General features: G+C 34.6%; 1 protein-coding gene across 1 annotated transcript in view; it reads right to left on the bottom strand.

Annotated features, from left to right (window-relative positions):
- Nucleotides 1-20,197, bottom strand: part of LOC109539681 (RNA/RNP complex-1-interacting phosphatase) — a 39,855-nt gene that overhangs the window by 10,142 nt on the left and 9,516 nt on the right. The window contains exons 3-5 of the mRNA XM_019907580.2: nucleotides 6,829-6,866; nucleotides 4,921-5,008; nucleotides 2,227-2,312 (exon numbers count right to left, since the gene is read on the bottom strand). Of these exons, the coding sequence (XP_019763139.1) occupies nucleotides 2,227-2,312; nucleotides 4,921-5,008; nucleotides 6,829-6,866 (212 nt within the window). The remainder of the gene's footprint in view (nucleotides 1-2,226; nucleotides 2,313-4,920; nucleotides 5,009-6,828; nucleotides 6,867-20,197) is intronic.

Below are 20,197 nucleotides of genomic sequence, written 5' to 3'. Positions count from 1 at the left end.
ATTGATAAATAGACAATAAATGACTGAAGAACCCAGGATTTGATTTTAATTTGGAATTGAAACACAGTCAGGAAAGTACGTACAATTAAGCTTTAAACCGACTGAAATTGAGATAAAAGATAAAAAATAATAACAATTGAGATCACTATTTCACTTTATTGAAATTCATCAGCACGGAGCTGCCTGCAATCGATTAGGTCTACAAGGCATTAAACCGTTCAACAATTCTAAATATTACCGAACTCGGGCTGGTTAATTTCCGAAAAACCTTTGACACCCCCGCGGAGCCGCTAAATAACACTTCATTCCCGGGCAATTTAAAAAACAGTTGGAGATCGAAAGTCGGACTAATTTTATCTGGTTTATGAGGCCCTAAATTCGAACCGTTTCGATTTGAGTTATTGCCAAAAAAACGGGCAAACGATCAGTTAATAACTTCTAGGCTGTTGAATGCATTCCGGGCCATGTTCGATATTTCGTAGATTTGCTTCAGTTCTTCAGTTTTGATGCTCGTTAGTTGAAACATTGAAACTGACGAAGTTGAAACGCGCCAATTGAACCACACCTTGTTGATGGGATAATATGAAGACATCGTCGTGTAAACTAACAGAGCAACATTGATGCTGATGATGTCGTGTTTAAGCCGGCCAATAAACACGCAGGCTGTTGCGTGTCGCGGATAATTAAAATCCAAATTACACCGATATGCCTAATGAATTTTGACATATTGTGACACTATCCTAACGGGAATATTTGCCTTTAATTACACTGGGCAAAATCAAACAGTACTCTTATAAAATGGCCTGAAACTCTAAGCACTTTTGTGCTCTTCGGCATAGAAAACCCTAAAGCGTATTAGTGTCGGTTTAAGAAATTCATATGATCAATCTAAATGAAATAATCAAAATATCCGCATTCTGATAAAGCTTAGAAAATCTTTCTAACTGTCCAATTCTTATTCTTGGCAGCGAGCCGCAGTAAAACCAACACGGAAAACAAACCTAACGCGACTTGACAAATCATTGATAAATTAGGCTGATCCTGATCATGTTACGTTAAACGTTATTAATGGTTTTAGCAAATATCTGCCTTTCATAAGCTTATTAGAGGTGTTTCTCAATTGATTTAGATCGTAACGTTCGGTAAATAACGACAGTAATAATTTATTTTTGAATGTTGGATCACACTGGACAAACCACGCAATTTATACCTATCTGAACATGAACAAGTGAAAAGTATTTTTATTACAATCGACTATAATTGCGTGTGTTTTTTAATCAATTTTGAAACGTTTGGAACCCATTAACAAAAAGCGTTGCTCTTTGCATCAGTTCATCATATTAGTTTTGAAAAACTTATTTGGGGTAGAAAATTTTGAAAAAGAACAGATGGAAATACTGATTTCATGTTGCAAATGATGAAACTAGTTCCTGGTTGATGATAAAACCATAAATTTCAATAAAACTATATATTAAATGTTCACATATCTCGGGGGCGAATAAGTCGTTTACAAAAATGTTAATTTCACTGAAAATGGCGCGTTGAGTTCTAAACAGATCAACTACTTTAAGCGCTTGAACTCATTAACAAAAAACGTCGAGTCAGGCCGATCTGTATGTATAATGTATAATGTTATATATAAATAATAATGTATAATGTATAATGATCTGAACAACTTTTTTGTGGTAGAAAATTTGGGAAAACAACTGCTGAAAAAACTGATCTAATGTAGCAAATGAGGAGTTAGGGAATCAATCTTCCTAGAACTTTTGTTAGAAATTCCAATCGAGTACTTCCTCGCAAGTGATCAATAAAACCATAAATTTCAATAAAACGATATAAAGTATGCAAATATTTCGCGAGTGAATAGTTCGATTTTACAATTTCTAAATCCACTGGAAATGGTTCTTTGTGCGCTAAACAAACCAGTTATTTTATTTAACAGCCAAAATGTTAGAAGGCGATTAAAGTAATATGTGAAAATAGATCTTGTTTGAAGATTCTGAAAAAGGATGCCCCTCAGAGTATTTATTCACGGAAAAGTCCTAATCGGTTTTTTTTAAATCATCCATTTAGCAGCTATTTTACTTGAAAACTGCTGGACTTTGTGGTCGTCCTGACCTTTGCTCTTTGGCTTTTCGAACTAGTCAACTAGAGCCCCATTACTTATGGTATTTTTCGCCACAAACACGATAAATCCCGGTGAAAACATGTTGGGTCACTTACCTCCTAATTTGAAATGAGGGAGGAATCTTGCCGTTGCCCTGAACCAGTATTTTCACATGGTCAACGCCCTTTGTCCCGAATTCCTCCTGAAAAATGAATGTTTCTATTTATGCCAACTTAATCGATAATGGGTCACAAACAAAATCGCACTGTCCGTTGTTTGTCGCATTTTCCGAGGAATAATTGTTGGAAGGAAACACAAATTCGCTGGTCCACGAACCAGAGTGAAAGATGAAAGTTCTGGTATCAATAACAAAGCTTACGATAAAACCGAGCATGGAGCGACCTTTTTTACTTAAGTGTTGAGTCGGGATGTCAAATTAAGATTAAGATTTTTAAGTACTTCGACGGTCAAATTATAACGTTTAGATGGCCGTATAGTCTTTAGATTAGTCAGGGAAATTGAAGAGTTTCAGCAGCGGCTCATGAAAAGTTTGCAGAAAAAATTGCCACTTTTTCACAATTTTTAAAAGTTATTCATAAACGTTCAAAAGTTCATAAACCAGTTGCTTGCTACTGACTGCGCCAATTCTTCCACACAGCAATTACAAACTTTCAAACAAAATGTGGTTAAATTACGGTAATCAATGCTAAAGTTGTCTAAGAAAATCGTTGTTTTCGGAATGCCTGTCTGATCGTTTTGATTGTGGAGTCGGGTCTATTATGATAGTTTTAATTCCTAAGCGTGAAATTGGCTTATTAAAATACTCTGGGAAATAAATAGACTACAAAACCTAGGAAGAGATATTTTTTATGTTCGGCCCAAAGTGGACGTCTTAAATGCGTTTTGTTTAAAGGTCGTAAAGTGTTGATAAATATTATGCCTGCCCCTTTTGAGTGTTGTTCTTTCGTCGATGGAACAGAGTAGAAAGGCGGATACTAAGTAGGTTAATACGAATCCACGTTAATTAGGCTAGAATAAACATTATTTGTGCGATTAGAGTCAGGTGCATCTATTGACGCTCAATTGGCCCTATAGAGGTCAATAGGGAGATGTCGACAAATCGTTAACAAGCTAATTTATCAAAATAATAATCTAAAATGAATTTCTGAAAGGGTTTGCTAATTGATAAATGTAGTTAAACGTGGCTTTTAATTTATAAGTTTGTCTTCAGACATTAATAAGAATTTGTTAATATTAATTAATACATCAAATAAATTTAAATTCTTTGTCCAACAAGCGAATTGATTTTTAATAAATATTTATCTGTAAAGGGTCCGTTATGTAGATGTTTAGGCGAACGTGAAAATCCGTCCAAAAAACAAAATTATACAAGCAGGCTTCCACTTTACATGTAAAGTAATTTTATTATTTAAATAATATCGACTCCTGAACAAGTGAGCGGACAGTTTTGACAGACAGTTACATCGTTATTCGAATACAATGGGTTTATAAACAAATCCGCTTGTCGGTAATAGGGTTTGACATCCATAATAATAGGTTTATAACCCAATATAAACGATTCTATTAAGCTCGAAAACAATCCAACATGATATGGGCTTTAGGCGCTGAATCGGTAATGGTAAGGTTTTAATCGGAGCCACTAAATAACCTGATTATTATTGAATCACTCGGAAATTTAAAAGCTTGATCCAAAAAAAAAAAAGGAAATAGAGAGAGGTCGCAGTCAGGCCCTATATAGCTATTCAAGCAAGTTTTTGTTATTATTATTATTATCTCAAAGATAAGTTGGTTTTTAAATCGCGCAATCAAAAGAATTGGCAACACAGAGCTGGATGGGTGGAGTATCGATTGGAGAAAAATATCGACTTTTCGTTATGCTGACGACACAACTCTGTTAACACAGTCAGAGTAGCTGGTAATTTTGCTGCAACCAATTGAACATTACAGTGTAGACAGGCTTAAAACTGAATATTCTCAATGTAGTCAAAAGCTAACGCGAAAGTACTGCCTCAAGCTTTCCAACTGGTGCCAAACATGCAAAGGAACGAAAAAGTAATTTATCTGGGAGATTAGCAGGAGAAATTAAAGTACGAATTGGAATGGCAAAAAAACCACCTGTCCCGGCTTCTTGGCGGTGGAGAATTGAGCCCTTCGAGTAATAAATGTTTCAATTATAAAACTAAAAATAAATCCCAAGGACTGTTTTCCATCAACTGTACAAATAGAAGGGTTGATGAGGGAATGAGTAGAGGACGATCGGCTCATTGACCAGATTAGGATTTTAACCAATATGCCAATGGTGGAAGTGAAGACTGCGGAGGAGAGGCTAATAAAGGAAGCAAATCTTACAACACAAGTGACGTTAGAAAGATACCACGATAGAGAACAAGAGGTTGCAAAAATAGCGGAATTGAAGTTTATAAAGTATTTGGAGGTACTCAAGATAAGAATAATTTAATTTAAAACATTGGCCGATACAAATTAAAAGTGATCTAGGAAGGAGCCTGTAAAAGAAAACTGTTCCTGTTTCGTCTTCTGTCTTGTTGTTGTTGTCTGTCTTGTATCGATGCTTTTTTAAAGTTGCTAATTGTTTCTCTTGAAAATCGTGTTAGGCCAATTAACAGGGAAATTTCGAAAAAAGTTAGCAAAGTAAGTTTTTCTCGAACTGACTGTCTAGTTTATATTCCGATTCGACAGAAGTTGAAGAAACAAATTTTTGAGAGCAGAGTTTCATCCGCCTTCTAAACTGTTATTCAGCAAATCCTCATTCCTTCTTCTATTTTACTTACCTTTGGATTATAGTATCGATGCGTGTTTGTTAGGTCAATCACAGTCTTGATCATGGGCGATTGCTCGAGTAACATCGCCGGAGTAAACCTGCAAAACAAATTAATTATTTTATATACAGTTTTCTTTCATATGCGTGAGCATGCAATTAATATTAAGGAGTGTAATTGAGCGGATGAAGGGATGGAAAACTTCCGGCCAAAGTTACTGTTCTTCAAACACACAAAGTTGTATTCTTAAGGTTATAAACCACAATGGTATGGGTAAATTTGCCTGGTTTTATGTATTGTAGACTTCATAAACAAGTGCTGAGAAAAACCGAATTGGATAATTCGAATTCTTCGATTATAGATAGAATCTCGATGTTAAAAATAAATTAAAAAATACCATCATTTTATTATTTAATTTATACCTTTTTCGGGTATAGAACACATTTAACTGAATTATATTGTTGCGCTGAGAGTTATATTGACAGAATATTCGAGTGTTGCCAAACGGTTATACATGTACATGTATAAAGGAAGCGCTTGAAGCAAGGTTAAATATCAGTGGAATTATTGTTGGTTATAGTTTGGTTTATTAAATTGTGTTTCCAAACAGAGCGGGTTACTAGAATCTTTCGAACCCCAAAAACGTAGCAAAATCACATTTTTAGATTTTTTCGTATGAGATCATTTACTTTATTGTTTGAAAATTGCTACAAAGTTGCGCCTTGAACTGTTCTTAATCAAATTTTCTTTAGGTATGTCATCTTTGCAAATTCAAATGTATTATATTAAGGCAAATTTTAATAGTTCGAATTATTGTTTGATGGCTGATACATAACTAATCTCTTACTACAAACCCGAGAAATAACCTATAAAAAATAGAATCATCTGCGCATTGCCCGCCATCTTGCAATAACTGCAGCTCAATATAATCATCCTAATGGAATGTAATTGCATGAAGATTTAAATAAATTTATATCCAGTGAGCGTCAAATACCTACAGTAATCTTTTAGTTGGGTGTGATTCTGAACTGTCTGCCTCCTGCCTCGGTAATTCGTGTAGAACATCTTTGTAAGTGCAAAGTGCGCATTCAGTGCCGCCAACATGACAGGAGCAGTTGGCAGGCCTGGCGATAAACTGATGAATCGATTATTGTAGTAGCCCACGCGCGGCGGCAATTGTTTTCTGCCATTGTTTTGTCCAAAGGCCATCTGCGATGTGGCCGACCAGTTGCGATTTACGGCCGATTTTTCAAAATTTAATTGCGAAACGAAAATTTCGGCTTTGCGGCCCCGCTTTGAGGCCAAAACTCATCTGTCTGGGTGTTAATTAAAATTTGATGTATCTATTCAGGGCGACAGAAAACTCCGGACGATTCACTCCACAGCCCAAAATGCTCGAATCTAGAGGCAGGTTTCACATACATATCTTGCCTCCGATAAACAAAATCAAATTGAAATAGTTCGGCCGTTTGATCGGTAATAAAATGCTTCAAACCCGATATAATGACCCGACAACTTTGTTTCAGCCCTGTTTATGGCAAATCAAAAGCTATTACGCGCTTATTAATATTCATACAAACCGCTGGTATAATGGAACGAAGACGCAAACGATTCATTACTTTGCCTGTTTTGATAAAAGTAAATCTACTTATTTGCATAAAATGATAAATCCTAACAATTATTTAACCTTTGAAAAAGTAAATAGGAGTAAAACAAGTGAATATACAGGGTGATCCTAGGTAAACCAGAAAATCAACAAAAAGCAATCTAAATTGAAACTTGAAGAGTCAACTCTTCGGGAACATTCGCACTATTTCGTTAAAAATGATTTTAAATTTCCTGGTTGGTTAAGGTGGGCGTAGCCTATTTGCACTGAAAATTTAATCGACAATAAAATAAACAAAAATCTAGACAACTTACCACTGATCGTCGTCCGGCAAATTTTTCTGGCACGTCTCCTGTAACAGAAGAAAAAAAGAGTTATAAAACCACATACAATTTACAGTATTAAAATTGACAACCCAGAAACACAGTTCTGCTGCGCTCGAAAAATACGTGGGAGCTGAAAAAAGGTGCGACCACACTTTAGGACTCTTGTTACCTTATAAACAAACAAAGTGTTTGGTAATAACGTTTATTATTCTTACGACGTGTCGTATTCCGCGGAGACAAAAGGACGTGAAAAATGAACTTACAACCGCTTAAATGGTTTTGGAAAATGATACCTTTTGTAAACCAGCTTGTTAAACATGAACCAAAAATATGGCCTTTCGTGTTCCACTCGAACAACAAGATAACACAGATAATTTTCGTTCTTATAATGTTCAAACACCGGTATCTGATCCGGTTGGTTGGCTTTATACCTTGCAATATTGCCTTTTGTCAAAACACTATTGTAGTTTAAGTATGCAGGTACTCTCTAGTGCAGTTATAGTAAATTTTCCTACCAGGAAATGCTGTTAATGTCTATAATGTCTAATTGAATATCTTGAGGCTGGAGCAAGCAAGATCAAGACACACAGGGGGGTCTGGCTACGCCTCTTTACTCAAAATTAGGTTACAAGAATAAGCATGCAGACGTGAAAGATGGCATGGAAAACTGTATTAAATGCTTATTAATATGGCGCCACTTTTCCTCTGACTCAGCCTTCATTTCGTATACAAAAGACAGACCTCTCGCGAAGCCAATTTATTATTATGCCAAAATTAAGTGGACTTGAAATTAATATATCCATTCTTTTCTCACTGATATAGAAGGACAGATACAAGAGCAGACAATGCCTTAAGTTAAAGAAGACTGGCACAGTTAATCTAGAGGTTTAAAAGTTCTGTTTTACTATAGTGTTTTACGTTTTCCCCATTTTCTGTTTAAAACCATTTTTAGAAAACTACTAAATTCATCAGACGAACTTCAATTGATTTTTCATCGGTAAAAAAATAATTATCATAGTTATTTTTTCGGTATGATTTGATCGCCCCAAACGATATCACACCACTTTCAAATCCGCCTGTTTAGCATTTTCTTCGCCGGCTATGTCAATATTTTCGAACATTTTCAATTCTTAATTCTCGTCGAAATGCAAATGTCCGTCTTTGGCGTCGCAATTTCACAAAATACTAATCAAAAATGTAAAGAGATAATTATTTATTTATTTGATTATTAGTAAATCGCCTTAAAATAAATCTGATGTACTGAGTCAAGTGGGTTTTTCAGGTTACCAATTGCCCCTTTTGTTATAAATAATCTGGGCTTATTTGAAGACATTTACATTATAATATTCAAATTGCCTGTCTTTCAAGACTATTTGTTTTTCAGCTGTGGATAATCACAGTTATAAATAATGATGATCGTCATTCGGTCAGCAAATGAATAAGAATTCAGTTTTTCAGTGACCGAACGAAACCAAATCGATTCTTTCAATAAGAAACTGAAATTTAACTGCATTTTTGGATTTCATCGTTTATCCAAACTGGTGGGTTTTTCCCTGACGTTTCGCAAGTACGACTTGTTTCATCTTCAGAGGTGGTTTCTTGTTTGACCATCCGCGCCAACTGGCCTCAGCTTTTAAAATACCCAATAGAAGAAATGGTTAAATAAACAACTTTTGCAATTTTAACTTGCAACTTTCACAAAAAATGAAAAAAAATTAGTCCTGCGAAGGTAACGGACCTGTAATCAAGGGGTGTTTTAAATACGAATAACTTTCAGATTTGGAAGTCAAATGAACCAAACTGGGTTAGGAATGTTGTGGGATTTTTTTAAAACTAAACCCAGTTTTCATAGTTGAAATGTTCCAAAAAACCTGACAAATTGATATCAATTTATCATGCTGTTGGCACTGGCCTCTCACCTAAGACATTCAAATTATTCAGAGTTACGAAACGAGGATCATCCGAACTCCGACCATCGTTAATTAACATTTTTCACTCGTAACATCTTCAAACGTCTAGAAAAACTACAATTAACACCAGAGACACGAATTCGTACAAGGTCTTGTGGATTCTCCTCGCGTTCGATCAATTATAAAATTGTCGATGCAGTCCCAGAATTAATTTCGAATGTTAATCATCGTGTTGAAAAGACAAATTAGGTGTCAAGTGTGGATTTTAATTAGAAGGGGAATAATTTAATCAACTTTGGATCGGCAAAATTGTAGTCAAATCCCAATCAACAAAACATATCTGAAGACTAGATTTGTAACAAAAAATCAAAAAATTTGCAGTTCAAATTTCACCCATCGCCGGCAAGCGGATCTTTGCATAAATCAAGCAATATCGTGCTGAATTCCATAAAAAAAAACAATATCCAATAATTGGAGTTAAGTTAATTGAATGTAGTAGATTTGCCGACCCCTGCGGATCCGAAATGTAAATTTGATGTCCGAAACGACCCTTTCGGAACTCAGCGGTCTTTTTGCCCATTAAAATCGGCTCTTTTAGACGATTTATAAACACACATAGAACCCGCCCAACTTGGCGGAACTGATATTAAGCCGGTCAAAATGCATCGGAATCTATGCCTTTTTTCTAATTGATGATATCAGATGTTTTAAAAATAGATAAATCGTCGTAAATGGTCCTAGAATGATCGCAAGTCAAGTGTTTTTGTATTTTGTGTTTTCAATCGATATTGGTTAGTTCGAGGGTCTGAATTAAATTAATAAGTTTGAAATTCGCACTTCTATAAACGTTGACAGGCGCCCAAATTGACCCTCGAAACTTCTGCAAATTTTTGATAGTTTGCTTTTGTAAGAAAATTTACAAAATAACAATCATATGTATTTAAAACAGAAATAATGATTTTTGCAAATTTGAGAACTATTCTACATCGTTCATCAAAGATTTTCATTCTCTCAGAACTTTCAGAGATTTTCAGATTGAATTGCTTTTTTGTTGTCGATTAGGTTTAGGTTTTGGTCGATTATATGCTCATTTGCACTGTCCAGAGGAAAAAAATCACAATTTTTTTTACGTATTCTGCTTTCAAGTTCTAGCAGTTTGGTTGTCTTTCTGCATTCTGTTTGTCGATTAATGCAAATTAATTTTCACATGCGTGTTTTTTGAGCTATTGTTTCCGACCTCAAAACCTCCCAATAAAAAAAGTTAGAGGGCAAAGACCAGATATTTAAAAAAACAACAATTAATAGAAATTTGATTCTAGAGTGATTTTCAACGAGCATCTTGCATCTCTTCTTTATGCTGAAGATGATGTCAAATTTGAGGCAGTTTGACAAAATTCATAATTCGGTGAAAAGTAAAAACTTCACATGCGAGTATTTGAAGCTCAATGCATATCTTTCGGCCTAAGCAGCTCCTCAATATACATAAATAGAGGGTTTGCGATTATAATAAGAAAAATATCGAAGATTGAAAATTGTATCCGATCAAAACTAAAAACGTTCTCATAAAATATGTATGTCTAAATTCTGCATTTTTTCTTAATTCCGATTTTTTTTTCGCGTTTTACAATTAACTCTTACTTACTTGCTTCTATGACACGAAAATGATGTGATGTGAATTTAAGATATTTTGAGAGAATTGATAAGATTGATAAGTTAGGGTTTATAAGAAAAATATCGTCGGTTAAAAATTTTGCTCTTAAAACCCGGAGAAAATGGGTAAAAATGTTCAGTTATTTCCGATCTCTAGGATCTAACGTGTTTTTCAATCAGTGCGTTATTCTATGTACCTCCTGGAGACGAAAATGATGTAGTATTTGAAGAATTTTGAGAAAATTGATATTTTTTGAAAATCCACCTCTACCTGTCCTGTGAGATTAGAAAAGCGAACAAATTTGTGAAGAGTCATAGTGAAAAAAGTTTAAATTGAATCGCTGCATACGCAAATTTCTTAAAAATTGCCAACATTTATGTCTTTTTTATTCGGGTCGTCGATTTTAAAGTCGCAAAATTTTGCTAATTTGAAACCTGAATTTTCGTATATTTTTTTCTCAGTTATAATTTGAACAAAACATCAAATTTGTAACGTTGAAAAGTTGAAATTTACTATCATATATCAGGGCTGTCAACCTTAATAGCTATCTGAAACTTTCAGGATGCTGAAGCTACTTAAATTGGCTGCTATATTGCGAAAACAGTTTTATCGGAAAATTTTAGTAATTGAGTTTTCGTTGCAGCAAAACAAGCTTTTAGCAGTTAAGTGACTTCGAGCTATATAGGGAGCCTTTCCGAATTAATAACTGCCATATAGTCGAGATGCAGGTCAAGCAGCTTGAAATGAGTGAAATTTTCAAGCAGATCTTAAGAATAAATGTAATTTGTAACAACCTTGAAGTATACTGAAAAGCGAGTGAATGCGTTTAAGTCAAGTGATGCAGTCAATTAATTACAGTTTAGTTGGCTATTGACGACTGAACAATCCGAATGCTTTAGCAGATAAATGTACCCAAAATCAGATAATTTCAATGACAAAAATAGAGCAAACACTCGATGAGCGTTGGTGTAGCTGAGATGGCAAACTCTTTTAAATGCGAGAAAAAATGGAACCATTAATTTATGAGCTTTCGGCCACCCAAATTGATCCATCAAGAAGCGCGCTATTTTTGGGCAGATGGGCCTTTAAAGATAATTGGTACCATGTTATTGCACAACCATTTAATTACCATGAAATATGTGTGTGACCGTAAAAAAGTGTGGCGCCGACGAAGACTTCTTGTTTAGATAACAGAACTGGTATAATAAATATGTATTTATTATAAATAAATTATCAAATTGTAACGGTGCGTCGAAATTGTGACCCGATTCATAATCATTACGATGTTGACGAAGATTGATTGATTGAAATTAGATTTAACATTAAAACCTCCAATGGACAACCATCTGAACCAGGCTTAGAATTTCCTATAGGAGTAGAGGAAATTGGATGCTTCTTCTGCAAGCAAAATCGGCGAACCGCAAGATCTGGAAACCGATTCTTCTAGCTTTTGGTAAGATATTTCCATATGGAGCACAAGGAAGCGGTTAAATGGCACAGTCTTGGAACAAAACCATCTTCACAAAGCGAGACAAAACGAAAAACTGTTTCACTTTTTTACGAGAATGACGGTGAGAATCATGGATGGTTTCTGGGAAAATGTGATAGAAAAACAGTTTGCAAGGCCAGATTTATGATTCAAAACTTCAAGCGGAAAATCTTCCCCACGACGACCTAAAAGTTCGTAAAGTCACCAGTTACAAGCAATACTCTTTTCCTACTTTTGCTAACATCATTTGAGAAAAATATTTTAGAATTTTAGACACTTCAAGTGTGCGGTTTTTTTTTCTTCTGAATTAAATTTTTCAAGAAAATTGCCCAAATTATGCACCCGATTTGAACGGGAAAACACTTATCTGAATGCCTTGGCTAAGACGATTCTATTTTATCCGGACTTTGCAAAAACTTTCAACCGCATCCGTTTTGGACCTTTATTGGCAATGCTGGAGATTTAGCGGCTTTAACCCTTTTGAGCTACATTTATGTAGGAAGTATATTTGTCTTTTTGTTTTATTATAGGCAATAAATTTAATTAAATTTTGGGTGCCAACCTTGTTTTGAAATTTCGCATTAGATCAGAATGTGTGTTGAATCTACAAACTTTCTGTAAATTATTCAAGCACAAAACAAAAAATAAAACATGGTTGTGGCGATTTTTGTGGCAATTAATAATACGACTCTGTATTTAGTAACAAGCTAGTCAAGGCTAAAATTTAGCCAATTAATAAACATTCCTGCCATGAAAGGTATAATTATTAATTAAGAAACCACTTGCAAGCAATTAATATTATTACTGTTGACTTTCAGCGACATGGAACCTCCCATGTGGAATTTAGCAATAATTCTCGCGATTTCACTGCTTAACAAACACATAAAGATATATTTTACATAAATGCGGTATTATAAAACCAGCTTTAATGGCTAGTTTTAAAACAGTTTGTGCTACCGAACAGACGACTCGAATGTAAATTATGTGTCTGGGTATCCACCCCCCACGCTACAACGATTTCACATTTTAAATATGGTTTAAATGCATTTTGTTGGATCGGTTTTAGCGCAGAAGAAGTGTCATATTTCAGAGTGGCCGCTTTAAAGGCTCTTCGTGCTCGCTGATTTGCTTCCTTTACTTTCCACAAGCAAGTAATTTTGAAACTACAATAAAAAAATTTGCGAATAGCTGAAATATTTTCCAACTTTTGACTGAGAATATTTTGTCAGGCGGTGGCCCGAGTTGAATAATTTTTTTATCGAACCATAGCTCTGTTCTTGGACAAAATTGGGGTAATACGATAAGCAACAAAAATTAATTTATTGATATTTAAATAAACAGAAGTTTCCCTGCCTTCGGATCTTCGGATAAAAAAAATATAATCAATTTCTCTCGTCTCGTCTTGTAAAGTCTCTCGACTGGTTCAACAGAACCATACGATTAAAGATCCAACTTACTCAGAAGGCATGTCTGAGCTTCCAGTTTGTTTTGTTGTTTGTAAATTTCCTTTGCTTATCTTGTAACTTGAATTTTGTTCCCAAAGAAAAAAATCAAATCGGATTTTCGATTGAGAAAATACTCACAGTCAAAAGTTAGGGATAATTTAAGTTTTGCGTACAAAACCAGAAAAGTACCCAGCACAAAAGCCGCATCTAAATAAACCTGACCTTAGTTAATAGGAAACATTTAAGCCACTTATTCAAGTCATAAATTCCCAAGGATAATGCCCACGACATTTACTTCAATACAATAAAGGGGTGGATCGCTCGTAGTGTTACTGTGCAACACCTAAGGTTCTGAATAAATTCATTTTTTTCCGCAGGTGAAAACATGAATCACCTTGTACAGCCCTGCACATGCATCTGTAGACTATTTTTAGTTTGCCATTAATATGGATGCGTTTGATGAATATGCGACGAATTCATTTCATTTAAAAGCTTAAACGATCAGAGTTTCTATACGGAGACTATCTTCAAACATTAAATTAGATGAAGGAAATTACAGTGATGTGGAATGGAAAAAACTAAAACAAAACAATAAGCAAAGAAATGTTACGTTTTCACTAATCTCCAGATGAAGTGGTTGAAGTGTTTTGGGAAAGAATTCATCTTTCCAAAAATCTTACGCCCGTTGAAAAATGCATGCATATAAAATTTTGCGTTTTGTGTCCCTACTGTGATGAAAGCTTCTGTTTAATTTTAAAATTTTGCTGTTGCAAAACGCTCTAAATAGACCGGGAGGTTCATATTGATTTATAAGCAAATTAGAAAGTTTCGGAGGTAGAACGTTTTTTTCTCAAATCGGTTCTTCTGAGAAAGTGAACGTGATTGCTCAAGTAATAACGGCAGTACTCATAAGCAACTATTAAGACGGTGTTAAGATTAATAGAAACAAGCACCAGATCCGGGCATGCAAAACCGTTGAAAGGCTTTGCGCAGGGTTTGCTTGATATCAAACTTTTGAAAAATATCGGTTACACATCACTTTTGATTTTAAGTTAGAATTAAGCTGCATATAAGCCCGAAAAAAAACTATGAAAACTGATGTGAAGTGAGTGAAAGAGCATACATTGAAACGCAGCCAGTTGAAAAACTCAGTTTTGTTCTCTGAATCATTTTCAACTCACTCGGAGCCAAATGTATAGGTTCTTCAGTAAAATCATCACTTTATTCCTATTTGTGTTTTAAATGCAAGTGCTAACAGCTATTTACGTGATACTAAAGAGAAACGAGTCAATTCTTAGGTCAATTTTGATTTATTTATTGGCAGGCTTAAAAAACCAAATTTCTCCATAGAAATTATATTGTAGTTGCTTCCAACTAAGTGCCTAAGTAAAATTGTAAGAAATGACAAAATCAAGAACGGATAAATTTCGCTGTAATAAAAGTATCACGTTACTCCTGTTGATGGGATCCAGTTGATACGCTACTGGCAACCCGGAGGCGTGTAAAAACAATACGGCATCAAGATAAGCCCATTTATTGTAAGAAAAAGGTAGTATGAGCCTGACAGGGAATAAGATATCTGGCTGATAGGCATCATTATCTAGGGTGGTATACAGAAAACGAACCTGTCACGTGATGGCTGGATCTTTCTGGTACATCTTCATCTCAATACTACCAACCAACCTATACCCAGCTGCATTCATATTTTAACAGCAGATTATTCATCAGCATTCAGCTGAGTTTAAACGAAAATAACCATCGAAATTGGGTATCATGTCATGACTAGGCTAGAAGAAATTGAAGAAAATAAGCCACTTTTTTTTCATATCTATGCTCTCGAATATTATTGGGATTCCTTTCATCTTTTAAATTAATTGTATTCGCTCAACTGCACCACTGGCAGATAAAATTAGCATTAGCATTGCCGTTGTTTTTTCTTCGCTATAGTGAAGTTGTCATACCGTCTCGATCAACAGAAATAAATTCTCCAACGGTCTCATACAAATCAGAAGCACCTCCAAGCAGCACATTAAAGGGGAATTTTAGTCTTTTGTTCGTTGGCATTCGAATAAACTCGAGTGTTTGTCGTATAAATACCCGGGAATAAAAGACTAGATAAGAAAGGTTAGTGGAGAAAGAGGTAAGGACAATTGAGAGTCGGATGGCCGCGAAATTGGACTTGAGGGTTTTTAGAGAGGATGCGCTTAATGAAGGTGCCATGAAACGTGAGTTGCAAATTCAAGGTTTTTACTTTGATCCAAAAAGAGGTTTTGGAATGGCGGACACAAGGAAACTAAAATATTCGCAGAAAGTCACCTTTCGTAGTTTTCGAAATCGGAAAAATTCTTGTTGTTGTGTGAGTGTACAAATGTTAATAAAAGGTAAACTTCCTTGACTCCCATTTTGGTCCCACTCAGTGTAAAAATCAATCAAAATCGAATAGAAACTTCTATTGATTTTATCACCACCTACACCAGAACCGTCAATATACTCTGCTGCATTAATCATATTGATGAATTTCCTTAACAAAAGTCCAACAGTTAGATATGTGAGAAAACGTTTTTCACTTATCTAATAGACAAATATTTGTCAACAAATTATGCATAAGTATTTTCCGTTGTACATTACCGGGCTCTACATTCCAACCCCACGTGCCTCATGTCTTCATGTCCATATTATAAGCTCACTATTGTTAAAGCCATGGCCATGATTAAAACACGAAGGCCCACGAAAATTGCTGTCAATCACTGACATATTAAGCTGGGATTTTGGAGGATTAGAGTGTGCAGATCAATGAAAATAAATGTCCTAGAATGGGTAAAATGAGACGTGCGGAAAAACATGATTTCTCCGGTATAAATTGATGACCCACCCAGGTTACTTACGCTAATGAAGCCTACAAGTAGGCAGGTACATCTAATCGATTTTCATTTAAAATGCTTTTATCTTCTTGAGGTAATTGTAAGGATACTGTTCATGTCACAAAAGTATGTTTGGTAAGCGGGCTTTCCTGCTCAAGATGCGGTGGTCAAAGTGTTGGGTCGCATAAAATTTAAAACATAGAATGCGGAAAAAGTAATAATCCAATAAAACATTTAAATGAGTGAAAACAACCGTGTTTGTTTGAAGTTTTGAAACGATGTTAGCTCCAAGTTTTCCACAGTAACAGTAAATGGGGCGGTTTTAATTGCAGATAAGCGATTTTTGGGATTTCAGCACTTAATGTTTGAGCGAGTCTTAACCGCCTCTTTCACTTTTTGCCACTGAATATTCAGCCATTACACTAATAAATGTATTCATTTTAGTTCGCGATATTGTAGTCCAAATCAGTTTTTCTCACGAATCTGCATTACTTGCTAAGTGTAACTAAGTGCGAAATGGTTGGTAACATTTTTCTGAAAGTTGCTGGCAAAAGTGATAGCAATCATGCTAGTTTGATGGGAATAATTGTTTCTTTAAATTCCAAGCTCAAATTTGAAACATTTCTTAGCTGTCGGTGTAAATATGTATGTGCAGATAAATGCTGGATTTGCGGCAGTTTGCTCAAATGTTTTTTAACTATTTCAGTTTTTCATTTCTTTATGTAAATCTGTACTAAAAATCCATATAGTTTAATTGGTTTCAACTGCATATGCCTAATAAATCTCATTTAGAGTACACAAACCAAATCTCAAGTTTTGCTGGTAGTTATCAATTTGGCAGCAATAATTGTCGTTTCTAAACTTTGGCCATTTCATAATTTCACCTGCATTCGAAATACTTGCAATAATTTCAAGCTTTGTTGTTATTTTTATTAACTTATCTTCAGATATGCCAAAACAATTTTACTATTATGTATTATGTACAAATTTTACAGGTGAAACTGCAAGTAAGTGAGATTTTCTGCAAATAAGTGGATTCCAGTTTCTTTTGTTAGTAAAAAACGGGACATTACATTATTTGCAATCATTTTTTAAACATTTTCTTCGGTTTTATTTACAAAACATATTTTATTTAAATTGCAATATTTCAAATATTGCTACAAAAATGTTTAACGTTCAATAAATCCAAGAACTGCACAAGCCAGAATAAAATTGATAGATTTTGCAAACCAGTCTTGAATACCTTGAAGCCAATGCTTGAAGGTCTTTTCTTTTATCCCAGTTTGCAATTCCCGTTTGAGAACATGAGTAGCGAAATATTTTTTTGCAATTTTTTCTAACAAAGCTGCCCAAAAACTAAGCAAAAAAGATTCAGTAGGGTAATACATATGTGCTCATAATTATCAAAGTGGTCTGAGTCATATATTTTTTGTTACGAGATATTTAATGAATTGCATTTATGCGACCTTTGTATTTAGATTTTTTTTAGTCTTGATTAATCGAAATGTATTATCAGTATGGAGTTTTTTGTAAATTTTATAGGAAAATGTTGTTTTTAAAGTTGGAATAGACTTACACCCTTTTGAAAATTATCTGAATGTCCTATAAATGACTTAAAGCAATAAAGAACTATGAGTTTTATTTTAAACAATAAGTTTAATGAAACTTTCAAGTTTTGAAAATTCTTAAATGTTCCTGAAAAACTCGAGGAATATATGGTAGTAAACACATAATGTATTTATGTTTTTCTTGCGTTAACGGTCTAGTGATGGTGTATAATGGAAGTAGCTTAACATTTCCGTGTATTTTCGGTCTTCCTCTTTTAAGTGAAAGATCCAAAACGTAAAATTTAGAATCATCTAAAGAAGTTTTACAGAACATTTTATATGGTTCATTTTTCAAGAATGTCATCCATTGTATTTGCAGCCAAAAGACAGATTCGACCGCGGCATTTTTTATTCTTCGTGTTGTTGACTCTTCTAGTGATTTTGTTGAAATGAAATTCGGCTGCAACATTAGTTTTATCGAAAATATATTGTTTCTTCTACACTTTTCTATTAATTCATAATAATGCTCAGGGTTGTGTAAGTAATTTACTTTTTTTTTTATTTCCATCAATGTGGCCCGATGCCAAAAATTTGTGTGTCAATTGTATTAATATTATTATTTGATGACTCGGCAATTTCCATCCATGTCAATGCTATTATGCCTTTTTGAGTAGTTGTTTCCTCCATATTAGAGGTGCGATAAACGTTATTCTTCTGTAACAGGTTGCAACGTTCCAGTTCCACCTTGGTAATAGGTTACAAAATGCGGTTCCAAAGGAACATGTTACTTTTTAAATTTTTCAGAACATATGTTTATATCTAAATATACGGTTCATTTTTGACAAAATCGTAAAAATTACATTGAATAAATTGATTTCAAAATAGTGTGGTGTGAAATAACTGATAAACTCTTTTTTTTTGACCATTTTCATAATTATGAGCACATATGCTCTGCTGCTATCTGCTGTGCTATCTATATTTCCTGGGCATTCAGTGGATTTTAGTGATTAAATATGTTTGGAGCAAATGGTATGTGATAATATTCGGGTTCTCTGCAACTTCCAAAACAGTCGATTATGGGTAACTAAGTCAAGTTAGGAGTTTCGAATTTGGAAATGCAGGGATCCAAAGTGCAGTGAAGTCTAATGCTCGAAGTTCGTTTGTAACAACCCACCCAAAATCCCAAAAGGCTTTTACGCAACGATCCAAACCGTTGACATATTCGACCAAACAGCCACATCAATCACATGACAGCCGGCAGCAGTCGAAGAACAGACCACCGCAGACACGTTCACATCAATGCTGATATTTGTCGATTGATTTGTTGGAATTGTATAGGCAATTTGTTATTAGATAATAAATTATTGTGTTGTTGTTGTCGTCTAACGGTAGTTTTCCTTCATGCCCAGACAAGAGAACACTCGAGCTCGATTTTATGCAAAGTGAGAAGCACATCAAGAATATATTTGTGCTGTTTATTGGAGCTTTGCTTTAGATTAAGTTTGCCTTCCTTGCTTGGGTCTTTTATGTTTTTTTCATCTACTGTCTGCCCTGGACATCGTTGCTTCATATGCGGCTAGTTTTATCTTCGATGGGTTCAATTCTTCCACAGTCCCAGCATATTTATGAGCAGTTTTTTCAAAAACAGTGGACGTTTTGCAGATTTCTGGGTTAAAAGGGGTAAAAGTTTTCTTGTGAATTTAAACCCGAAAAAAGAGCAAAGATTTGCAAAAATTAACACTAAGAGTTTCATACCAATTAGATATAGATTGTCCCAAGTTTTTTGGCTTTTCGTCAATCACTTGTCCACCGAGCGAGATGAAAAGTCGTGTTATTAACATATGCCTTTCATCAAATTGTTACAATTCGGAAGAATATTAAAGTTATTGATTTGATTTTTCGGTCAGTGTTGACATTTTCTGTACATTTTTTTCCAATTAAATTAATCATAATGGGCGTATTTCGCAAACGATGCACATTTTCAACATTTGTGAAGTTTTTTATTGTCTTTTGAGGTTTATGGGCCTTTGGATCGGTAAAGCTGCTGATCGGTTGAGCTGCAACAGCGAACCCCAAGAACTGAACAGGTTTTAATTATTTCCAAATCAATATTGCAAGATGCAAAAATATTTAAAAAAGGCAATTGAAAAGATAGAAAATAAAAATCAAATAAAATCAAAGACATTTGTTCCCACTAAATGCAGGCAGCAATACTTCCGTCCATTCCAAACTCAGTTACATTAGACTCGCAGTTTCAACAGCGATTAGAGAGTTATTGGACATGCCAAATACTGTCATGCAGTACTAATGTTATTCCTTATTTTAATACTGCATTTGCGTTATTTCTGTAACAATTCCTGTTATTGGAATGCCTAGTTCACTGCTTTCAGTATTAAACATGTGTTATTGTGTAACCTAACCTTACACAATTTATTATTAATCATTTTACGTTGG

This window comes from Dendroctonus ponderosae, unplaced genomic scaffold (genome assembly GCF_020466585.1).
Source record: "Dendroctonus ponderosae isolate FM_Combo_2020 unplaced genomic scaffold, Dpon_F_20191213v2 Dpon_F_20191213_7, whole genome shotgun sequence".
Taxonomy (NCBI): Eukaryota; Metazoa; Arthropoda; class Insecta; order Coleoptera; family Curculionidae; genus Dendroctonus; species Dendroctonus ponderosae.
This window is presented reverse-complemented; position numbering and strand designations above follow the sequence as displayed.